Raw genomic sequence first — 20795 nt, 5'->3', positions numbered from 1 at the left:
ATGATCTCACGGTTCATGGGTTCCAGCCCCGCATCGGGCTCTGTGCTGACAGCTCAGAGCCTGGAGCCTGCTTCGGATTCTGTGTCTCCCTCTCTCTCTCTCTCTGCCCCTCCCCTGCTCATGCTCTGTCTCTCTGCCTCTCAAAAATAAAGAAACATAATAAGAAAAATTTTTTAAATAGGGATTGATACTAATATCCATTCCAGAGGGCTCTGTGCAAATCAGGCTTGATGCAGGTAAAGCCAGTTTGTAGGGTGTTGAACAAATGTCCTTTTTTTCCTGCCTTCTTCCTGGACCTGTGCCATAATAAAGCCCCTTGCTTCCCACTCGAGCACTTACCTAACTGCTCACCTTTAAGGGAATTAGCTGCTTGTTAAAAAGCCAGTCTTAGGTTCACGTTCACGACATTTTGATATAATGCCACCTGGATTCCAGAGACTGTCCCTCTCCTACTCTGAACCACCTGCCACTAAACATGATTGGAATGTGCAGAGGATGACGCTGTTGAGGCAGACAGACCTAGCTTCTCACCAGCTGTGTGATGCTAGGGAAAGTTGTTTACTCCTAATCCTCAGTTTGTCTGCAAAATGGGGAAATAATGGTGCCTCGCTCATTGGATTAAGTGAGAATAAGTCACTCTGCAGTGCATGGCACATAGGAGTGCAGTACTCGGTAGGTATACCCTGATCACGGGCAAGCCTACCTCCCCATCTAACAGCTGAAAACACTGAGGCTTGGAAGAAAGGTGTCTCCTCCATAAAAGGAGGAGGGATGGGGCAGTGGCCCAGTAACTGCTTAGATTTCTGGATGCCGGCCACCGGTTAAATGCTTTGCACATATCTCATTGAATCCTCACAACACAGAGAGGTGTATCTTATCCTCATTTTAGAAACAAGGAAAACTACGCTGGGGTGGGGGTGGGTGGTGGGTGGGAGTTAAACAGCTTTTCCAAGGCCTCACGGCTAGTAATGCTACCCAAGACTTCACCCCGCACTCCAGTGCGGCTCTCTCGTCATCTAGCCTTGGCCCCTACAATTCTGCCTTGCCCTGGGAGTGGCAGGACAGGGATCCAAACTCTCAGCAATCTGGACCCACTCCTGGCTCAAGACTGTTTTCACCACCACTTGCTACTTTCCTACAGAAACCTTCAAGCAAGGCTTTGATTCCCTCTCCACAGAGGGCCTCTTTTGTGCTCTGAATCCACCCCCACTTCCCTTGCCCCGAAGGCTCTGTGCTCCTTGGGCTACAGATACAGGGAGGAGATCCATGTCTGTGCACAGACTGCCCCTGGGGACTGCCAGAGGAAGTTACTCTGATCTGGGAGTCACTGAGCAGTCGAAGAAACTCTGCGTCCACAGGAGCTGTGCCCCCATAGAATTCATGGGGACCTGGAGCTTCCCACCCCATCACCCCCCACTTGCTGGCTGCCATCCTGACCCCCATTTAGCTCTGATCTGGAAAGAGCTGCCTAGAACTAGGGGGTAGGGGCACCCTCTGAGTTAGACATCCCTTTCTCCTTTCCCATCTTCCTTCTGGGTCATAAATGACTTTGAGCACCACCTATGTACTCATCTCCACTTCTCTTCTCCAAAGGGAAGTTGGGAAGTGGTGGGGAAGGGGGGTGGGATGAAGAGAGGTTCAGACTTTAGACCCCTAGAAAGTCAAGAGATAATGCCATCTCTGTGGCTGGGTGGTGGTAACTCTCCCTTAGCCTCTGGAAATAAAAACTTCCTGCAGTTACCTGTTCATTTGGAAATGTGGCCATGTTTCATATATAGTCTACCAGTTTTTCTTAGAAAGCTCGCAATGTTTACAAAGCACTACGTATCCTTTGTATTTAAAACAATACAGTAGGATGCAGAGGTATGATTATGAAGTGACAGACGTGCACGTCCTTTGACTATTAATGTCTTCAGAACGAGTTTATTGTCAGAACCAGAGCCCAAATCCTGGGTCTGCCAGCTCCTAACACATAACCTTGGGCAAATGCCTTAGTTTCCTCATCTGTAAAATACGGATGGTTCCTTCCTATTTCCAAGTGTTGCCGTGAAGATTAAGTGAGCAACATGTAAAGTACTTAGCCCACTGCCAGACATCTATTAAGCACAGCTACTTGGGGAAACAATGGTGCCTCGCTCATTGGACCTGCGACCAATGGACAGCGACCTGCACAGCTACTTATTACTAACATGACAAACGTGTTCCTGCCACTGCCCAGTTCTCTCAGGAACTTGCCTCTAGACACTGCTTTTATGGTCATTTTAGAAATAGTAACAATTTCATTAAGGTCACAGATTTTTCACCCCCAACTGTCATTCAGCTCAGTCACTGTATTGTTGGAGAAAAGAAATCCGCTCCCCTGACTCCGGGCAAAGTTTGACCAACTTTGGCAAAACCAAATTACCACTCAAGGGGCAAAGATTCATCAGTACAGAAGATATGCAGAAGAACAGGCACAGTTCTCTGAAGGAAACTCCCAGAGAGGTGAGCCAACACAGTTGGGGCAACCAGCCCACAGCTGACCAGGGGAGATAGCAGCCATATGACATGTGCTCTGGTGCCCTACCCGAAATAACATTAGCCACATGCCTTTATGGTTTGCGGTGTCTGGGGGAAATCCATCCACCCGAGGGGAGTCTTCTCAGCTGGTCCTACCTCTGGGACCCTGTAGCCAGGATCCGAGTCCCATTAACCAGCTGCTTCCTTCCAGCCTGGCCAGAGCACCAAGTGACTGAGGTGCCTCACCCTCGCACTTTCCCGTCTCCACTCAGGCACGTTCAGTCTTAAACCTTCATCCTGTCAGCCTCACCTCCCTTTTCTTCAGGGCTGGGGGCCAGGAGGCTAGAAAGGCTTCCTGGGCAGAGAGCAAAACCCATTTGTGAAGACCTAACACTGTAAGCTGCAAGCTGACTGCTCTCTTGGGCAGGCTCTGGGCGACCCAAAGAGGAATACTGATGGTTTCAATACAGAAGTGGGTCTAGACCAAGTGTGTTCCACTGGACACATTCAGAAATCAATGGCAAGAGAGAAAGGACACTGAGTCATGGCACTTCACCCAAGACATAACACAGGAGGCTGCAGATGAAGGGGGTAGGACACAGGAGTTCCCCACACCTAGTATTTTAACCAAATGAAATAATCTGGGGTCTAGGAGAGAAAGTGACCTAGTCATTCTTTACAGCTCCCCGTCCGACCGTGTGGGTCTCTCGCCGGCCCAACTGCGGCACTACAAAGTACGCACAGGCAGAACCGTGGAAAATACTGTATTTATGTACATAGGAGGGACAGCTGCAAGCCCCTAACAGAGGACAGGCCACCCCAAAGAAAAATCTTAGCAGCAAATTTCTATCTCCCTCAGCACTCCCAGCACAGCTCAAGTTGGAAGGCTGGGCCTCCTGTCTCTCGGCACCCATCATACCCTTCCCACTGTAGAATTCCCAGTAAGGCAGGGAAAAGGAACTATTGCCAGAAGTGAGGCCCGGTGGGAGCTGGGGTGCCTAGTCATTCCTAGAGAAGAGGCAGTGACTCTATCGTGAGGGGTGGACCAGGAGCAATGCTGGGACTTCTTCTCTGGGTCCTATAGCCTGCTCTGTTGAAAGCTGGCAGTAGAGAGAACTGGAAGAAAGTTAGTCATGGATTCGTGGGCGTGTGCACACATGCGTGCAGCAGGACACGGGTTGTGCGTCTTCCTTGTGCTTGATGCCTCCGTCTGCCGTCCGCTCCGTGACAGCAGCCTAATCCTCTGCACCTCTGCCTCTCTGTGGCTATGGATCCAGAAACCAAGTGTTTCTCCAAACAGAATAGCTGCGGTTCAGCAACATGGCAAAGGTAACAGCTGTCTCGGGGGAGGTAAGACAGATGACTAGAAGAGTGGTTTGCTCCAATCAGATATCCTTGATTTGGTTCTTTTTTAAAATAACAGGCTGGTGACAGGTATAGTGGCTCAAGAATGACATGGTTCCAATTCTGTTATTACCCTGAAAGAGGTCCCCTTGCTGACCTCCCAGATAGCAACGCTTCAGCAGGCAGAGGCCATTCTTGCGGCTGTGGTTCTGACTGCTACCTGCCTTCTTGACAGGGCCTCACTATCTCTCCACCAACAAGACTTCACATTTCCAGGGTTCCTCTCACACCTGGGCTGGACCTCGTCTGGAGAGTCTGAACAGCCCAAGGTGCTGGGGGGCAGGGCGGGAGGGAAGGGCGCCAAGTGCCCAGCAGGGTGTCCAAAGGACCCGATTCTAGACATTGGATTTAGGGGCTGAGTTGAGGGGGATCTCCTTGAGCTCCGTCCGCATGCACAGGTACTCCCCGATGACAGCCATGAGCGCAATGCACACGGCTTGGACCAGCCACCAGGTCAGCGCCGAGGGGAAACGGGAGCTGTAGAACCAGCAGCCCAGGAGGTGAAAGAAATGGACAGTGACAGTGAAATCCAGACACTGCTTCCCTCGCCGGATGAAGTACAGCAAGCCCAGAGCACTGTGGGGAGAGGACAGCAGTGAGTTGTCACTGGGTTGTCCTGGCCTTAGATCATTTGGGGAGTAGGGACAATTAGGAGAACAGCATAGTGGTGGGAAGCAAGCAAGAGAAGCGTGAAGCGGGGGTTCCACTATTAGATGCCTAGAGAGAGCTGGCAGGTAATGCGGGGGGAGGATCGGGCTGGGCAGAAGAAAAACCAAAGTACAAGCTTGATGAGAAATGGCGACTGTCACCCAGGGGAATCCTAGGGACCGGTGGGGACTGCAGCACCCTGAGGCACACATGGACCATCCAAAGTGGGGACCACAGCGACCTGCAGCTGGGCAAATCCTCATGCTGGAAGGTTGGCCTGGGATCAATCTTCCCATTTTCCAAGAGAAGCCAGAAATCTGGATTTATTTTTTTAACATAAAATATCCTGACTTTCAACTCAGTGGAAAAATGTTTTAAATGCCACTTGGGGGATGGTAAAACAGAGCATAATCTAGGAGCCAAATTCAGGTCATAGTCAGCCCACCCGTTTTTCAGTCTCCAGTGTGAGGTTAAGAATAGTAATGTGCAAGGTACTGTTTTAAGTATTTCCCACGAATGAATTCGTTTCACCCTTAAAACTATGAAATGGGTAATATTATTCGCCTCATTTTACCAAGGAGGAGACTGGGGCTTAGATAGATCAACCTGTCCAAAGTCACGAGACTAGTGGGAAGCTGAGATTCAAAGCCAAGTAAGTCTGCCTCTACAGCCTGAGATCTTAACCATTATGCTAAACTGCCTCTCAAAGGGCAGGCAATGGTCACGGGTGACTTAGATGTTACCCAGCCAAACCCCTCAGTGTACCAACGAGGTGCCCGAAGCCGAGAGAAGGGAAGTAACTTGGCCAATGGCACACAGACCAAGAACAGAACCGACTTCTCCTGACCCCCAGTCCCACCCCTTCCTCACCTCATGCCACAACAGGGAAGTGATCTGAGATGGAAGCTAACCCCCAGGCGGCATGCAGAGTGATGTAAGAGCTTTCCAGCTAAGTCAAACAGCAATGGAAGGAGCCCTATAATGGAGCCAGTCCCAGAACCGGCCTTTGCCACCCACTTTAGTCCACCATGCCCCAGGAATAAGTGCCAGCCTGTCTCATGTCCAAATTGAGGAAGTTAGTTCCAGTGCTAGGACCCCCAAAAGCTGGAGAGCAAAACTGGTGATACTCACCAGGTGAGGGCGTTGAGGATGAAGGACATCATGGAGAGCCGGCCTGGAGGGGTGGAAAAGCCCAGGATCTGAGGGGGAATCACAAATGGAAATATGCTGGAAAAGTGACTTGGCTTGGCAGAGCTCCAGGCTCCAGGACCTCCCAAGGAACAATCATTCTTCCCAGAACACAAAAGAAAATAGGTCCCTGCATCTGTGTGTCAGCTTATTTCCGACAAGGTGCTTTCACAGACCTCCACTAGAGTATCTCACTGGACCCCAAACAGCAGCCGGGAAGAGACTTACAAAGGAGAAGCAAAAGTTCAGAGAAGTAACTTGCCCAAAGTGATACAGTCAGTAAACTGCAAGAGTAAGGTCAATTACAGGGTTCAGTAAACTGAGGACCCACCAGCCAGACACCTAGTTTTGTAAATAAGGTCCCAGGGAAATGCTACCACACCTATTTGCTTAGTACTGACGCTGGCTGCTTTAGCACCGCAATGACAGAGGTGAGTTGGTGAGAAATCTCCTGTTACCTTGCCGAGGGCTACACAGAGAAGCAGCAGCAGGAGCAGAGATTCCATTCCGGATCTCCTGGCTCTGAGAGCTGTGCTCATTACCACACACCACAGCTGCCTCTCAGATGCGAAGATCTCACAGCCCTCCTTGACTATAAAGCACTTTCATCTTCCTAGGCACCTCTGGGGTCTCTGGGCTTCATAACATTTTGCTGAGAATTATTCAGCCCAGTTTCCAGAAGAGAAAACCGGCTCAGAAAGGGGAAGCAACTTGCCCAGAGTCCCACAGCTAGTGTATCTGGACCTAGATTGGACGCTAAACCTCTCTGAATCCAAAGTACAGGCTCTCTGCGTTGCAGTCCATAACCTCTCCACTACTGGTCTCATGATTTTGCAGACAGGAAAACTGAGGTTCAGAGGGGACAACACTTGGCCCACATCACACAGCTAGTAAGCGGAATTTCAACGGAGGCCTGATTCCAAAGTCTAAGCAGTTTCCATTATACCTCCGTGAATGTTCTTTTACCCACCCCCCTCTTCCGTTTGGCACCTGAGAATTTGGGGCCCAGGGAAGTGAAGTCACTTTCTCAGAGTGTCAGAGAGGAGATGCATCAGGTTGCCTGGAAGGCAAAGCTGCTCCTTGACATCCAGGCCCTTTCCTTTGAATAATCTGCTTCTTGTTAACAGTCACTAAATTTTATGGATAGGGCACCTGAGGCTCAGAAAGATGAGATCCCTTCCCCGGGACCACAAAGTAAGATGGTCGTCCAGCCAGGTCTGGAGCCCAGTAGTGTCGGACCACAAAGTACACCCGACGAGGCCGAGACTCCGCCCGCGCTGGCCCAGAGACCCTACCTCGGCGTCGAACATCTGGTCCAGCGAGGGACTGCTGCGCACCAGCCCGTCCACCAGCGCCAGCCACAGGCCCAGCGAGCCGTAATAGACTGTCTGCATGAGGACGATCTGCGACAGGATCAGCAACGGGTCCCACACGTAGCTGCGGAACTGGCCCGCCATGCCGGCCCGCGGGGCCCGGCCGCCACCCGGGGCCTGGGTCAGCGCCGCCGCGCCATGGGCCCCGGGCCGCCCTGGCACCTGCGAGGACACAAGCCGGGCCTCAGCCTGGGAGCCGTCACCATGGCAACGCCGCCCCGCCCGGGAGGAGGGACTGGGACGGAGGGGGCGAATCCATTCCGGGAGCGGGGGTGAGGGCGGGGCGGACAGACCCATTCCCAGAGTAAGGGGAAATCCTGCCCATTGCGGCTGCTCGGGCCCCTCCCGTCCTCAGGCTTCTTCGGGGTCCACTTACCGGTGACGGACTCGAGGGTCGAAGTGTCCGAAGACGGCCCAGCCTCACCGACTGACCCCCTAAACAGCGCTGACAGACAGGACCATGGAGAAGAAGCCCTACCTGCCTAGAGAGGCAAAGATCCAGCTACAGCGGCGGAGCCCCGACCGCGTAGGAAAGAAGCGTTTCCGGGGAAGGCGGTGGAGGGGCGGGGCTGAGGTTGCGCAGGCGTAATGGACACAATCTTCGGCCGAGCCACCTAAGCTGGGTACGGGCCGCGGGGAAGCGAAGTATGCACATGCGCAAGATGAAGAACGAAGGCGAACGGAAGTGGGGCACGTTAAGCCGTAGAGCTTGCGTGCCCTCTACAGGGGAGTCTTGAAGAGAAGAGGCGCAACCAGGAGAATAGGGAGCGGGGTGGGCAAGAGCAAGGGAAAGATGTTTAGGAATTAACAAGTAGGTAAGTGCTGACTCTACCTTCCCTCTCCTAGTTAAAGTCTGGGATAACTTTAAATGAACCTGCCAGCTTTTCCACACATGATTTTGCCACGGTTCCCGTTTGACAGATGAGTAAGGCTCAGAAAAGGAAAGCAAGGTACCGCCTCAAAGAGTTAGAAGACAGAGTTAGTGGCAGTCAGGATTAGAAGTCACGTGCCAACATCGCAGCATTGATTTCGTGCTACTGGGTAACAGCAAGGTTTGGACACGTACGAATGGGAAAGTCCCTGCCCTCTGACACAACCTAATTATTAGAAAGGCAAAGTAGTGAATGTTTTATAATGTGGGTATCAGTTTGTATTTATATGTACATATAAACTTAAACTAGAAGACAGGACAGATTCTGAAATCATAACCTAGGAGCAGATTCTGACCCTGCCTTGCCTCCGTGACTGCTTTCTTTCTGCCTTTTCTGAGTCCACATAGTGTAGACGGTCGGTAAATATTTGCTGAATGAGTCAAAACAGAGGAAGAATAACAGCAAATTGATGAATCACGTTCTTCCTGCCCCAGCAGATCAAAACCCCTTAACCTCATTGAGTCTAGATCCCCCTTCTCCAGAATGGAAAGAAAGGAAGTAACCGGTTCCAGGAAAAGAATCTGGGTTTTAGAGCCAGCTCTATTAGCTGTGTGACTAACAAGCTACTTCCTTCTTTAAACCCCAGCTTCCCTGATTATGAAATGAGGAGTTAGACAAGATTAACGTTTGCCAACATTCAATCTACCCTCCACTAATTAGTTTCCCATTAAAAAAACTTCTAGAAGACTGATGTAACTGCCAATCAGAACTTCTGAACAGCATGTGATAATCATATTATCACCTTGAGTTGATACAGTTCCAGACAAAAGTAAAGAAAGGTGAGACCTTATCAAGAGTAAGTATGTGATTTCCCTTATCATTTAGAAATACTGTAAACAGTTCCCTTGGACTCCAGTTTGGAAGTTATTAAGGCCCAAAGACTTCTGAGGTGCTTTCCAGCTCAACCATTCTTTTAGGTGCCTCAATTCAGATCAACAAATATATATTCAAATCCCTCCGGTGCACCGATTACTCGTGTGATCTAGTGTTCCCGAGAAAACATCTTCTGTTTATCAAGTACCTACATGATCGTGATCTTGTTTCTTCCTCACAATCTGAGACAGTTGATATTATCCCTCTTTTTTTTTTTTTTTTTTTTTTTTAAATTTTTTTTTCAACGTTTTTTATTTATTTTTGGGACAGAGAGAGACAGAGCATGAACAGGGGAGGTGCAGAGAGAGGGAGACACAGAATCGGAAACAGGCTCCAGGCTCCGAGCCATCAGCCCAGAGCCTGACGCGGGGCTCAAACTCACGGACCGCGAGATCGTGACCTGGCTGAAGTCGGACGCTTAACCGACTGCGCCACCCAGGCGCCCCTATCCCTCTTTTTAAAAGTGAGGAAATAGGGGCGCCTGGGTGGCTCAGTCCCTTAAGCGGCCGACTTCCGCTCAGGTCATGATCTCGCGGTCCGTGAGTTCGAGCCCCGCGTCGGGCTCTGTGCTGACAGCTCAGAGCCTGGAGCCTGTTTCAGATTCTGTGTCTCCCTCTCTCTGACCCTCCCCCGTTCATGCTCTGTCTCTCTCTGTCTCAAAAATAAATAAAACGTTAAAAAAAAATAAAAAATAAAAGTGAGGAAATGGAGGCTCAGAGAGGGGGCGTGCCTCTACGTAGGTAAGAGAGCTCATAAACTGAACCGAGATTCAAACCCAAGACACCTCACTCCAAAACCCAGATAACGATTTCCGAAGAAAAAGATAACAGTGAAATACGTGGTGGAGTGAGGAGGTCAGGAAAAGGGCTTAAGAAGTTTTACTTTGTTCCCGCAGGCAGCTTGGTTTTCCTTCCAAGTGCCAGAATGTTTGGCTTCTCCTGAGTCAGGCCCCCTCACGTCATAGCTGGGCCCTCTCAACCCGGCTCCTCCCACCTCCCACGGAGAGAAGGCCCTCCCTACCTACTCTCCTGAAATGGAAAATGCAGGTAGCCTGAGGTGTTAGGGCGCTGGATAGCTGGAGTCTGACGTCATTCCTGGAGCCCGGAGCTTGCCTCTGGGAAACCCCTGTGGGCCTGCGGGACAGCCTATTGCACTTTCCTTTTCACCTGTAGGATTTCAGCTCTTGATCTCCCACCTTTCAAAACTTGGGAAATGGGGCACCATCCCGTGTCTTAATTTGGATACAACAAGGAAACCAAGAGCTGGGGAAAACCACAGTAATTCCCTTGGCCAACCTCCTTGGCCCATTTTGAGAATCTGACCACAAGAAGCCTGGAGAAGAAGGATGAACTTTGAATTCAGACCACAAAGCCTGAACTAGGGCCCCAATGACCTGCCATGTGACCTTGGGTGAGTCCCATGCTGGGTCTTAGTATCCCAAACTACAAAATGAAAGAGGAGCATTGGACTCCAACTTCCAAATGCAGTCCATGGCCTTGTGCCATCTGAATCACCTGAGGAACATATTATATTGTCAGATTTCCAGGCCTTGTTGGAAGCCAAAATCTGAATCTCTAGAAGCAGAATACAGAAATCTGGATATTTAAAGAGCTCCCCAAGTGATTCAGAGATAGCCAACATTTGGTAATTACAGAACAAAATGATCTGTAATTGACCTCAAACCAAATCCTCCTTCTAACAGAAAATTGCTCTGTGACCTTGCCGTGTCCATGACTCTCTTTAGGCCTCAAGGTTTTTTTCCATCTGTAATCTGAAGGGTTTGGACTAGAATAGCTGATCTCCAAGGGCCTTTCCCACGCTTTGTGGTTCCAAACTTATGAATGAAATTTTAAACTTTAGGTCAGAGACTGAATGACAAACAGCCACAAGCTGGGACAAACTGTCCTCTGGGTTGAAAGAAAAGGAGTGCCTCTGGTTACTTGGTCACTTACGTCACTTCCCGCTGAACTCCCACTGTGGGTTTGCAAGGTCGACTCTTATTGGGATCACTTTCCTGATCTATCCCCATAAATCCCTTGGGAAATGTCCTCATACAGGTCTGTGGACTTTGAGCCCTGCTTGTAGTTAAATCCTGGCTCTACTACTATCTTGCTGGATGACCTTGGGAAAAGGACTTCATTTCTCTGAGTCTCAGTTAGTTTCCTTCTCTATAAAAATGGCGATGAGAATAGTACCCGTGTCATGGGCTGTCCTGAGGGTCAAATATGTGCTCACCCCACTACCGGATATTGCAGTCAGCGTTATGTAAACGTCAGCAATATTAATTATTGTTATTATTTCTTCCCTTGGAATGCAGGAGTGGTAACACCTGGTCTCTCAGATTTATGGCAAAGATCTAAGTAGATGTCAGATACAGTGAGCCCGGTGCCTGGCACATAGTGGGAGCTCAGTAAATGCAGTACCTTCTTTTCCTAATCCCACCCACCTGCAAGGTTCTCCAACCCGCTCCCTTTTTTCCTTTCACCCTTCCCTAGGCTGCCAGCTCACGTGATCCCTTTCTGGGGAATGCTTGATGAAAACACTTTAGGAGAGACACGTGGCTCGGGGACAGGTTATGCAACTCTGCGCTCACACTTTTCGGAAATTCCATGTGGGAGGTTGCATTTGGCTGCCTGTCCTCCGCATGGACTCTGGCCAGTGATTTCCCCTCTCAGGAGAGAAACTGGAGAGAAAGAACTCATCATTGTCTGTTTTCTCCTCCCGACTAAGAACCTTTTGTTACCCAGAGTGTCTTCAGGGCCGTGTGTGTCTCTGTGGAACATTTGCTGAGTTACCTACTATGTGCCAGACACTTACACGATCTCATTTGATTTTTATGTAACTTCTAAAACAAACTTATAAATTGTAGCTACAATTAATAGTCCCAGTTAACAGATGAGGAACCAGAGGCTCAGAGGAATGACACCATTTACTCAAGGCCACACTGCCAGTGAGTAGTAAAGCTGGAACTCCGCCCCAGGCCAACCTGACTCTACATGCTACCTCTTCCCAATGCATAGTAGAACATGCACTTGGACATTACTGTTTACACAGGGTTTTCACCTACATGATCTTCCTACCGTCCCAACAGCCCTAGGGAGGTACGTATATACATTTTCCCCATTTTACAGATGAAGAAACTGAGGCTCAGAGGAAGAAGCCCACTGGTCAGTGCTTCTCTGCAAATCCTCTACGGAGGATGGATGCTGCCAGGGATTCCGGCAGGTGGCTGGGCCTCCGAGGGCATTGTTTCTCTTGCACAAAGAACTCATTTCCAGGGGTTGGTTGCCAGGTCTAAGGTACCCTGGGAAGAAGAAGAGAAGTGAGATTTTCTGAAACAGTGGCTGTACTCCCCAAGGTTTCTGACCCCCACCATGTATGATACTCTCTGCCCCTCCCTAGAAATTATTCCTTGCTCTGACTTGAAGAATTCAGGGTTTTATTTTAAGAAGAAAAGCTGTTTTCTTCACCTTCCTTTTCATCATTCATGCATTCAATCAGTCATTTGATAAATATTCACTGACCACTTACTATGTGGTCAGCAGGAACTGAATAAAGTAAATGAAGAGAAAAACTCTGACCTCATAGACTTTATAGTCTCATGGACGACACAGGCAATAAACAAGTACAAACCAACAATCTAAAACTCAACATTAAATAGTGAAAAGTGCTATGAAGGAAAATGGGGGTAAGGAGGGAGAGAACAATGGAGGAGGGAGGGTGAGAGGGATTACTTCAGAAATGGCAGTCAGCAAAGACCTCCCCAAAGAGGTGGCATTGAAGCAGAGGTGTGATGGAAGTGAAGGATGGAGCCAACTGGATATCTGGAAAGAACATTCCAGAGAGATGGAACTCAAATACAAAGCCCTGAGGCAGCAATGAGATTGGCATATTCTCCGAATAGCAAGGCCAGTGTGGCAAGAACAGGGAGCAGTGGAGGCCATGGCCATCCACTCTCGTCTGAGAACTTCCGGCTTACAATTCATTATCACCTTACAACACCCCTGGGAGCTGTGGGGAGTTGGCAGGTGGGGGAAGGTAGGAGGGATGGGAAGAGGAAAGCAGATTCATTCATTCACTCATCCAACAAATATTTACTGAGTGCTCACTACATTGTGGGCACTGGGCTGGCCTCTGGTATAAGAAACAGACATAGTCCCTCCCCTTGGGGAGCTTCTGATGGAGCAGGGGAGATAAACAACAAAGCCAGAAGAAAAGAAAAGAGAAAAGGAAAGAAAAAAGGAAAGAAAAGAATCGTAGAAATAGAAGTTGTGGTGAATGCGGTGAAGGAAGCAATGTAAAAGAAGTTGGGCAGAAAGAGTTTGGCCTCAGGGGAAGGTCTCTCGGAGGAAGTGGTGTGAAAGTATACTCGAAAGATGAGTAGAGTTACCCAGGGCAAGGATGTGCCGGCAAAGGAGACAGTGTTTGTAACAGCCCTGTCATCACATGAGGATTCTCCTTTATTGGGGAGGAAACAGACCGATGATGGGGGTGAACTGCCCATGTCATAAGTCAAATTGCCCGTGACGTTTGCTTTTGCTGTTTGCAAAGAGCAGATTCTGATTTCTGTGGCATCTAGAAAATAGTTGCACTATCTTCACCTTGACCAGATGGTGGGTGGAGGCTGGGCGACAGGGCCTCAAAGGGACAGGGAAAGTTGGGAGGAACAGGAGAACTCAGCTGAATGTTGGTAAAGCGGGGGGGGGGGGGGGGGGGGGAGGAGGGGGTGGTGGTGGTTCAAAGCATCCCACTCTGTATGCTGCACTCCAATCCCAGGGCTGAGGCATGTGAATCCCATGGTGCTATCCCTCCCACAGGTAAGGGCTCAGATGATGGTCTCTGTCAAGGACACAGAGGAAATAGGGTGTATGGAAGGAGCCCAGGGCTGCAAACCAAGGGATCTGGGTATAGATGCTTTGTAACCTGGACAACTCACTTCACCTCGCTGAGCTTTATTTCCTCAACTGTAAACTGGTTGTAATAACACCAGCCCTAGCTACCCTCTGGGATGATTTGGAGTATATAAATGCAATGACTTAGATAAAATTTCAGAAGAACCGCCTAGCACTCTGTGAATGGTTGGGATTGGTATTATCTGTGCTTTTCTCTAGCTGTCAGAGTAGGGGGAATGAATGGGAAGCACAAGCTTGTATGCAGGAGGTTCTCAGGGACAAATCTCTTAATCTCTTTTCCAGCATCTTCCTCTCTGCTCCTTTGGGGACAGGACACTTCAAAATGTTTTTATGAGGAAAACAGGAATCAGAGGTATAAACTCAGACAACGTAGTGGGACTGGATCAGAGAAATCTGATTTAAAGCCTGTATTAGTCAGCTGTTGCTGCATAACAACTACACACCCCCCACCCCCCACCCCCACCGATCTCAGTGCTGCAAACAGCAACAACATGTATTTCTCAGTCCTGGGTTTGAAGGTCAGCTGAGGCAGCATTGTTACAGTTTTGTTACCATTTCTCTCTGAGGCTGTTTTCTCATCTGTAAAATAGAAGTAACACTACTAACTTTACATGGTCAAGGTGAGGGTGATGTTCAACACTTCCTTCTAACTAAAGATACTCTCTGCTCTTATAAGGTAGGTTATGTTCATCCTTGAGGCCAGCTAGTAATCTAAGAAGCAGGTTTGACCTAAAAACTTTCACTCTGGGAGACAATGAAGGCCATTGGCTAAGCCAATCAGACTGACTGTCTCCCAGATTCAAACCAGAAAGAGAATAAGTCAGTCAGAGAGAGAGAGAGGCACCCATCCAGGAAGAAGAGACACCCTCAAATAAAGACCACACAGGCTTCAAGAGCTGAAGATAAGCTGACCAGGCCCTGGAGTCACCTCAGTTTTTGATGTCTTCCTTTCTGTATTTAGCCTTCCTATATCCTTCTAATAAGGATCAAGCCCTTCCTATATCCTTCTAATAACGGTCAAGCCCTTTTCCCTTAAGGAGTCTGGGATGAGACTTTGCAATTGCGGGAGCTGCACATGCACAGAGAAGATGCCTGTAAAGTTGCCAGCCCAGAGCTTGGCACATAATAGATCCTTAGCCACTGGTGGCTACTGTTCACTAATCAGGGATCTGCTTAAGAGCAAGGGCAGTGTCTCATTCACCGGGAGTTTTCAAAAAGCCTCTCACATAGAAGATGTTCATCAAATGTTTGCTGGATAGGTGAGCAAATGAGTGAATGTCTGTGTCTAAGCCTCTAAGGACAGACATCCAAATGGCATTCATTCATTTATCTATACAGCAAACATTTACTGAACATTGACTTGTGCCAAGATCTTGGGCAAGATGCTAAGGATACATCCATGAACATGACAATGTCCCTAATCTCATGGAGCTTACATCTGGTGGGGAAAAAGACGATAAAAAAGTAAGAGGATACATACATAATGTCAGGTGGGGAAAGTGTTATGACAAAAAATAAAGCAAAGCAAGGAGAAAGTGATTGGAGGAGGTGGGACTATTTTTAGAATTCTTCACCATACCTCCAGTAGGTGCTGACTCACTGTGTGGCCCTTGGTTTGCTTGCCTTACAATGGGGGTGCTGTTGGAGCGAACGGTCCGGGAGGGCCCCTCCTTACCTAGTGTTCCCAGTTTCTGCGGTTATGCAAGGCAGTGGTTGGACATTCCACGGCCTCTGGAAACTCCAGGCTGTCATTATCGGGAACTGGAGAAAAGATTTGCATGGAGTGAGGAAGACCAAAGAGGGTTGGCACCATTCTGGGAGAGACACCCCCACGCCCACTCTCTCCGCTGTTCTGAAAATAGTGACATGATTACCTGTTACTTACTTTGTGTGAGGAGCTTTTGGAGAGAAAGCTCCCCAACTCAGGACTCTTAGAGGGAGACGTCTGTGATCATAAAAATGGATATCATTTATGCACTGGGTGTTGTGCTTAAGCACCCTCCTCTCAACACGTGTGGCTCCCAAGTTACTAAAGAGAAACTGAGGCATAGAATAGTTAAGTGTCTTGTCTCCGTCACACAGCCAGGATGATAGCCCAGATCTCTCTGACCCTGAGGCCCATGCCCATTAATCTCCAACATAAGAGGGAAAGGGATGTTTGCCCAAGGAGAGAGACAGATGGAGTGACAGGGGTCTCAGAGGAAGGAGAGAGGAGAGCTAGAAGGAGAAGGTGAGGAGGTTTTGAGAAGCCTTCCAGGAGAGGAGGCATTTGAGCTGGGCCATTAAGGGCAGAATTAGTTGTAGTTTCTTGGGCTGGTCACCTCTGGATGCTCCAGGTATGCACTTAGCCTGGGTTACGCCCAGCCTAGGAGGCCTAAAAAAAGGGGGAGGGGCAGCTTCACCCCAGTTATAGGCCAGATCTCAGCTCCTTTTTTGAGCCACCTGCTCCCTGTTGACTTCCCGAATCCCTTCTCTTTGCTTGAAAGGAAGCTGGTGGGAGGATCTGTATATGGCCCATGCCACCCCCAGACTCCTTCCACCTCAGGGGTAGAAAATAAGCAGGTGGCATAATGTAGGGCAGGCATGGACTTGGTGCCCAGTGCTTCACCTCATTTCATCCTCCCAATTGCCCCAAAGAGGTTGGTTTTGGGACACAGGTCCCCATGTCACTGAAGAGCAAAATGACTTTCAAACTTTCCTCCAACTGGCAAGTGTTGGAAACAGGATTTTAATCAAGAATTTCCAGCCCTAAAACCCTTGTGGATTGTGTTTACTTGGTTATCATTTTGTTTTGTTTTGTTTTGTTTTACTTCAGTCCCATGTAGGGAATTGGGGACTTCAGTTAAATTCACCAAACCTTTGACTAGTACATTTTGTTTTGTGGGAGCCAGAGAAGAATCCATTGAGATGTTTTAAAGGGCCTCAGGATCTGTTCAAATTGTTTTTAACCTCTTGGTGGGTCAGGAAGAGAGAACCTGAAGTTTCTTACCCCAGAAATTTGCATAGAGACACAAACCCTATGACAGTAGTAACCATCCATGCTCCCCTTGTCCCCAATCCACAAAGCACAGGTTAAAGCCCCACAAATCTACAAATAACTACATTCAAATGTGTTTCATGACTTCAGAGAGATTCTTAGAACTTGGAGGAAGTGAAATAATTCCTTCATTTCAGAAGGTCAGGATAGCTTTTTATTTATTTATTTTATTTTATTTTATTTTATTTTATTTTATTTTATTTTATTTTTAGGATAGCTTTATAGAAGAGCTTCTGTTGCCTAAACTGGCACTACTCAATCTTTTTTGTTAGCGTGCTCTCCAAATGATTGTTGAAAACTATGTACTTCCTGGCACGTTTTTTAGTTGAGAGCTAATATTTTTCATCCAAAGTTTAAAGAGTTGCAAAGGTTCTAATTTTTGACATATTGTAAATTCATATACTCAGAAATAAATGTCTATGTCATTCTTTTAAGTGTATCCAGTTGAATGAAATACCCTAGCAATTTGATACCTATAATTATCTGTTAAAAAAATACATGAACAGGGGCATCTGGCTGACTTAGTGGGTAAAGCATGTGATTCTTGATCTCGGAGTTGTGAGTCTGAGCCCCATGTTGGATATAAACAAACAAACAAACAAACAAACATGAATAGGCTCTTCTCTAATGGAAATTTTACATCACTTTTTTTCTATTCAAACTCACATTTCCATTCCATGTCTCAGAACATAAAAGTTTTACAGTACGGGGCACCTGGGTGGCTCAGGAGGTGAAGCATTGGACTCTTGATTTTGGTTCAGGTCATGATCTCGCCATTTGTGAGATCAAGCCCCAAGATAGGCTCTGTGCTGATGTGTAGAGCCTGCTTGGGATTCTCTCCCTCCGTCTCTGTCTCTGTCTCTCTGTCTCTCTCTCTCTCTCTCTCTGTCTCTCTTCTCTCTCTCTCTGTCCTCCCTTGCTCTCTCTCTCTCTCTCAAAATAAATAAACTTAAAAAAAATTTTGCCATCAATTTTTTTTTTTTAAAATAGGCTCCTTGCCCAACATGGGGCTTGAACTCATGACCCTGAGATTAAGAATCACATGCTCTATAGACTGAGCCAGCCAGGTGCCCCACCATAATGTTCTTTTTTTTTTTAATGATTAAATAGCTTATTAATAGCTCTATCATATTTCCCTGCCTAAAAATATATATATGTAAATTGGATTATTTTTTTTAAATTTTTTTTTAACATTTATTTATTTTTGAGACAGAGAGAGACAGAGCATGAATAGGGGAGGGTCAGAGAGAGAGGGAGACACAGAATCTGAAACAGGCTCCAGGCTCTGAGCTGTCAGCCCAGAGCCCGACGCGGGGCTTGAACTCACAGACCGCGAGATCATGACCTGAGCCGAAGTCAGAAGCTTAACCGACTGAGCCACCCAGGCGCCCCTGGATCATTATTTTACCTCCTATGACCATAAGACTAGGTATTAAAAATTTATATCATTACAATTATCATAAGGATGCATTTGATTGGGATGCTGGATGGCTCAGTCTTGATCTCAGGATCCCAAATTCAAGCCCTGCTTTGGGCTCTGCACTGGGTGTGGAGCCTACTTAAAATTAAAAAAAAATTCAATTGATCAAAACAATGTAAATATATTACAATTTTTTAAAGTCCTAAAAATGGGGCACCTGGCTGGCTCAGTTGGTTGAGCATCTGGCTCTTGATCTCAGCTCAGGTCATAATCTTTGTTTGTGGGTTTGAGCTCAGCATCAAGCTCTGCACGGGGCCTGCCTGGGATTCTGTCTCTCCCTCACTGCCCCTCCCCTGCTTTCTCTCTCTCTGTCTCTCTCTCTCTCTCTCAAAATAAATCAACTTAAAAAGGGAGATATATACCCCACCCAAAAAAGAAAAAAGTCCTAAAAATATTTTTAACCGTTTGATTAAAATATAACTGAAATAAAATAAATTACACAGAAAGTGTGCAATTTGACATATGTACACACTTGTGAAACCAGTTCTACAAATTATGATAAATAATTATTAAACAGGGGCAACGTTTCCTTACCAAATAGTCACGTGTCCCTAGATGAATATTGCATGTGCTAAAGTGAGATAGGTTTCAGCAATAATTTTATTCCTACTTTAATTTTTTTATAGCTGTTAAGCAGTGATGTGCCAAAGCTAGTTTGTACTGGTTCAATGTTTAGGAATTTTGTGGATGGTTTAGGCATCCACAAAGGCTAGGCACCTTTGGTAACATGACCATAACTACAAATCAAATTATATAAACTCACAATTATATAAACTATATTAAAAACAAAGGAAATATGTACTCAAAACTCATCATTTCCTAATTATTTCACTACCTTTTATTGTTATCTATGCCCTTGATATTATTTGCACCTATTATTTTGCACTCTGTGTGGTACAAGTATTGCTCATCTCTAACCAGCGCTATGTTTAGTGACGTCACATTGGGAGCTTGAAATCCGCTATGGTGGGAGTATTTATACCACAGAAATTGGCAAATGGTACAGATTAGCACTTCCTGCTTTCCCCAACTTACTGTTGAACACTTATCAGCACACTACCGGCTGTAAGAAGTTGCTGGGAATGAAAGGAGTTTTGTTATAGTGATGTGTTGTTGACAGATAACCAAAATCGCATAGTGATCTATCATCAAAAATTATTTTTAATGATCTATGTACTGACAATTAGGTTAGGCCCTCCTTCAATTGTGTGGAAAGCAAAGATTGCAAAACCCATCTGACTTGCAAAAGGATTTCTTATTCTGACATAAAATTCACTCATTTGCTCAGTTTATTTCTTAATCCTAAGGAAGGGTAATGAGAGTAGCTGGAAAAAATTGCTTATCTTTAAATCCGTGGGGAAAAATATGATCGGCATTTGAAGCTTGCTTGACCGCCAAGGATCTCTGCCCTACATGAGATTTTCATCCTTTGATAATAATTAAGGGAGGAAAGAGGAGAAATCACTCCCAACTCTCTACTCCACAAAGTATATGAATTCACAGTATCCCAACAGAAGCCAAACACCCTGGTTATGAAGCCATGCTTCTGCCCTAGAAAGATACATAGAGAAATCAACCAGGGCAAGAGATAAATCTAGGTACCTTTGGTAATTTGATTGATTATCATAGGATGCTTCCCCCTAATAATTCCAACAGTATCTGCAGTATCTGTACTTGGGGTCTGTACTTGGGGGCCTGAGAGGATTTGCACACCCAACCCTACCCTCCCTTCTTGGGAGGATACTGGGGTAAGGCAGACACATAACTTTACAACTTTCATTATTTTTTTTTTAAGTTTGTTTATTTATTTTAAGGGGAGAGAGAGAGAGAGAGAGAGAGAGAGAGAGAGAGAGAGAAAATAAATCCCAAGCTGGCTCTGCACTGTCAGTGCAGAGCCTGACACGGGGCTGAACTCACGAACTGGGAAAGCATGATCTGAGCGGAGACCAAGAGTGGGGCATTTAACTAATTTAGCCACCCAGGCGCCCCACAACTTTCTTTTAAATTTTTTTTTTTAACATTTATTTATTTTTGAGACAGAGAGAGACAGAGCATGAACGGGGGAGGGTCAGAGAGAGAGGGAGACACAGAATCTGAAACAGGCTCCAGGCTCTGAGCAGTCAGCACAGAGCCCGACGCGGGGCTTGAACTGACATACCGCGAGATCGTGACCTGAGCCGAAGTCGGACGCTTAACCGACTGAGCCACCCAGGCGCCCCCACAACTTTCTTTTAAAAAGGGTGGAAGTAGATCTGAGGCAGACTTGCAGACTAGTTCTCAGATCAAACTTTTTTGAAATTCAAAATCAGGAAAACGAATCCTTTAAAACAGGTCAGCCCATCCTCAAGCCAAAAAGTTTGCCCATCGGTTGTTTTTGTTCAGCTTGCTGCTAAGAATAGTTTTTACATTTTTGAATCGGGGAAAAAAATCAAAACAAGAATGATATTT

General features: G+C 47.0%; 1 protein-coding gene across 3 annotated transcripts in view; it reads right to left on the bottom strand.

Moving 5' to 3' along the window:
- The window catches only part of SYS1 (SYS1 golgi trafficking protein), a 35053-nt gene extending 27374 nt beyond the window's left edge, over window positions 1-7679 (bottom strand). Inside the window, exons 1-4 of one of the 3 annotated variants that reach the window (XM_058685768.1) lie at window positions 7489-7676; window positions 7035-7274; window positions 5683-5750; window positions 3248-4479 (exon numbers count right to left, since the gene is read on the bottom strand). In XM_058685768.1, coding sequence (XP_058541751.1) covers window positions 4239-4479; window positions 5683-5750; window positions 7035-7196 — 471 coding nt within the window. In that variant the 5' untranslated portion in view covers window positions 7197-7274; window positions 7489-7676 and the 3' untranslated portion in view covers window positions 3248-4238. Of the gene's footprint in view, window positions 1-3247; window positions 4480-5682; window positions 5751-7034; window positions 7275-7488 lie in introns of those variants that run through there. The other 2 variants (XR_009249035.1, XM_058685769.1) reach the window with 2 other exon arrangements.
- Window positions 7680-20795: the final 13116 nt, after the last annotated feature.

This window comes from Neofelis nebulosa, chromosome 9, assembly GCF_028018385.1.
Source record: "Neofelis nebulosa isolate mNeoNeb1 chromosome 9, mNeoNeb1.pri, whole genome shotgun sequence".
Classification (NCBI taxonomy): Eukaryota; Metazoa; Chordata; class Mammalia; order Carnivora; family Felidae; genus Neofelis; species Neofelis nebulosa.
Note: the sequence above shows the minus strand (reverse complement) of the source record. Positions and strands in the feature narration are given on the sequence as shown.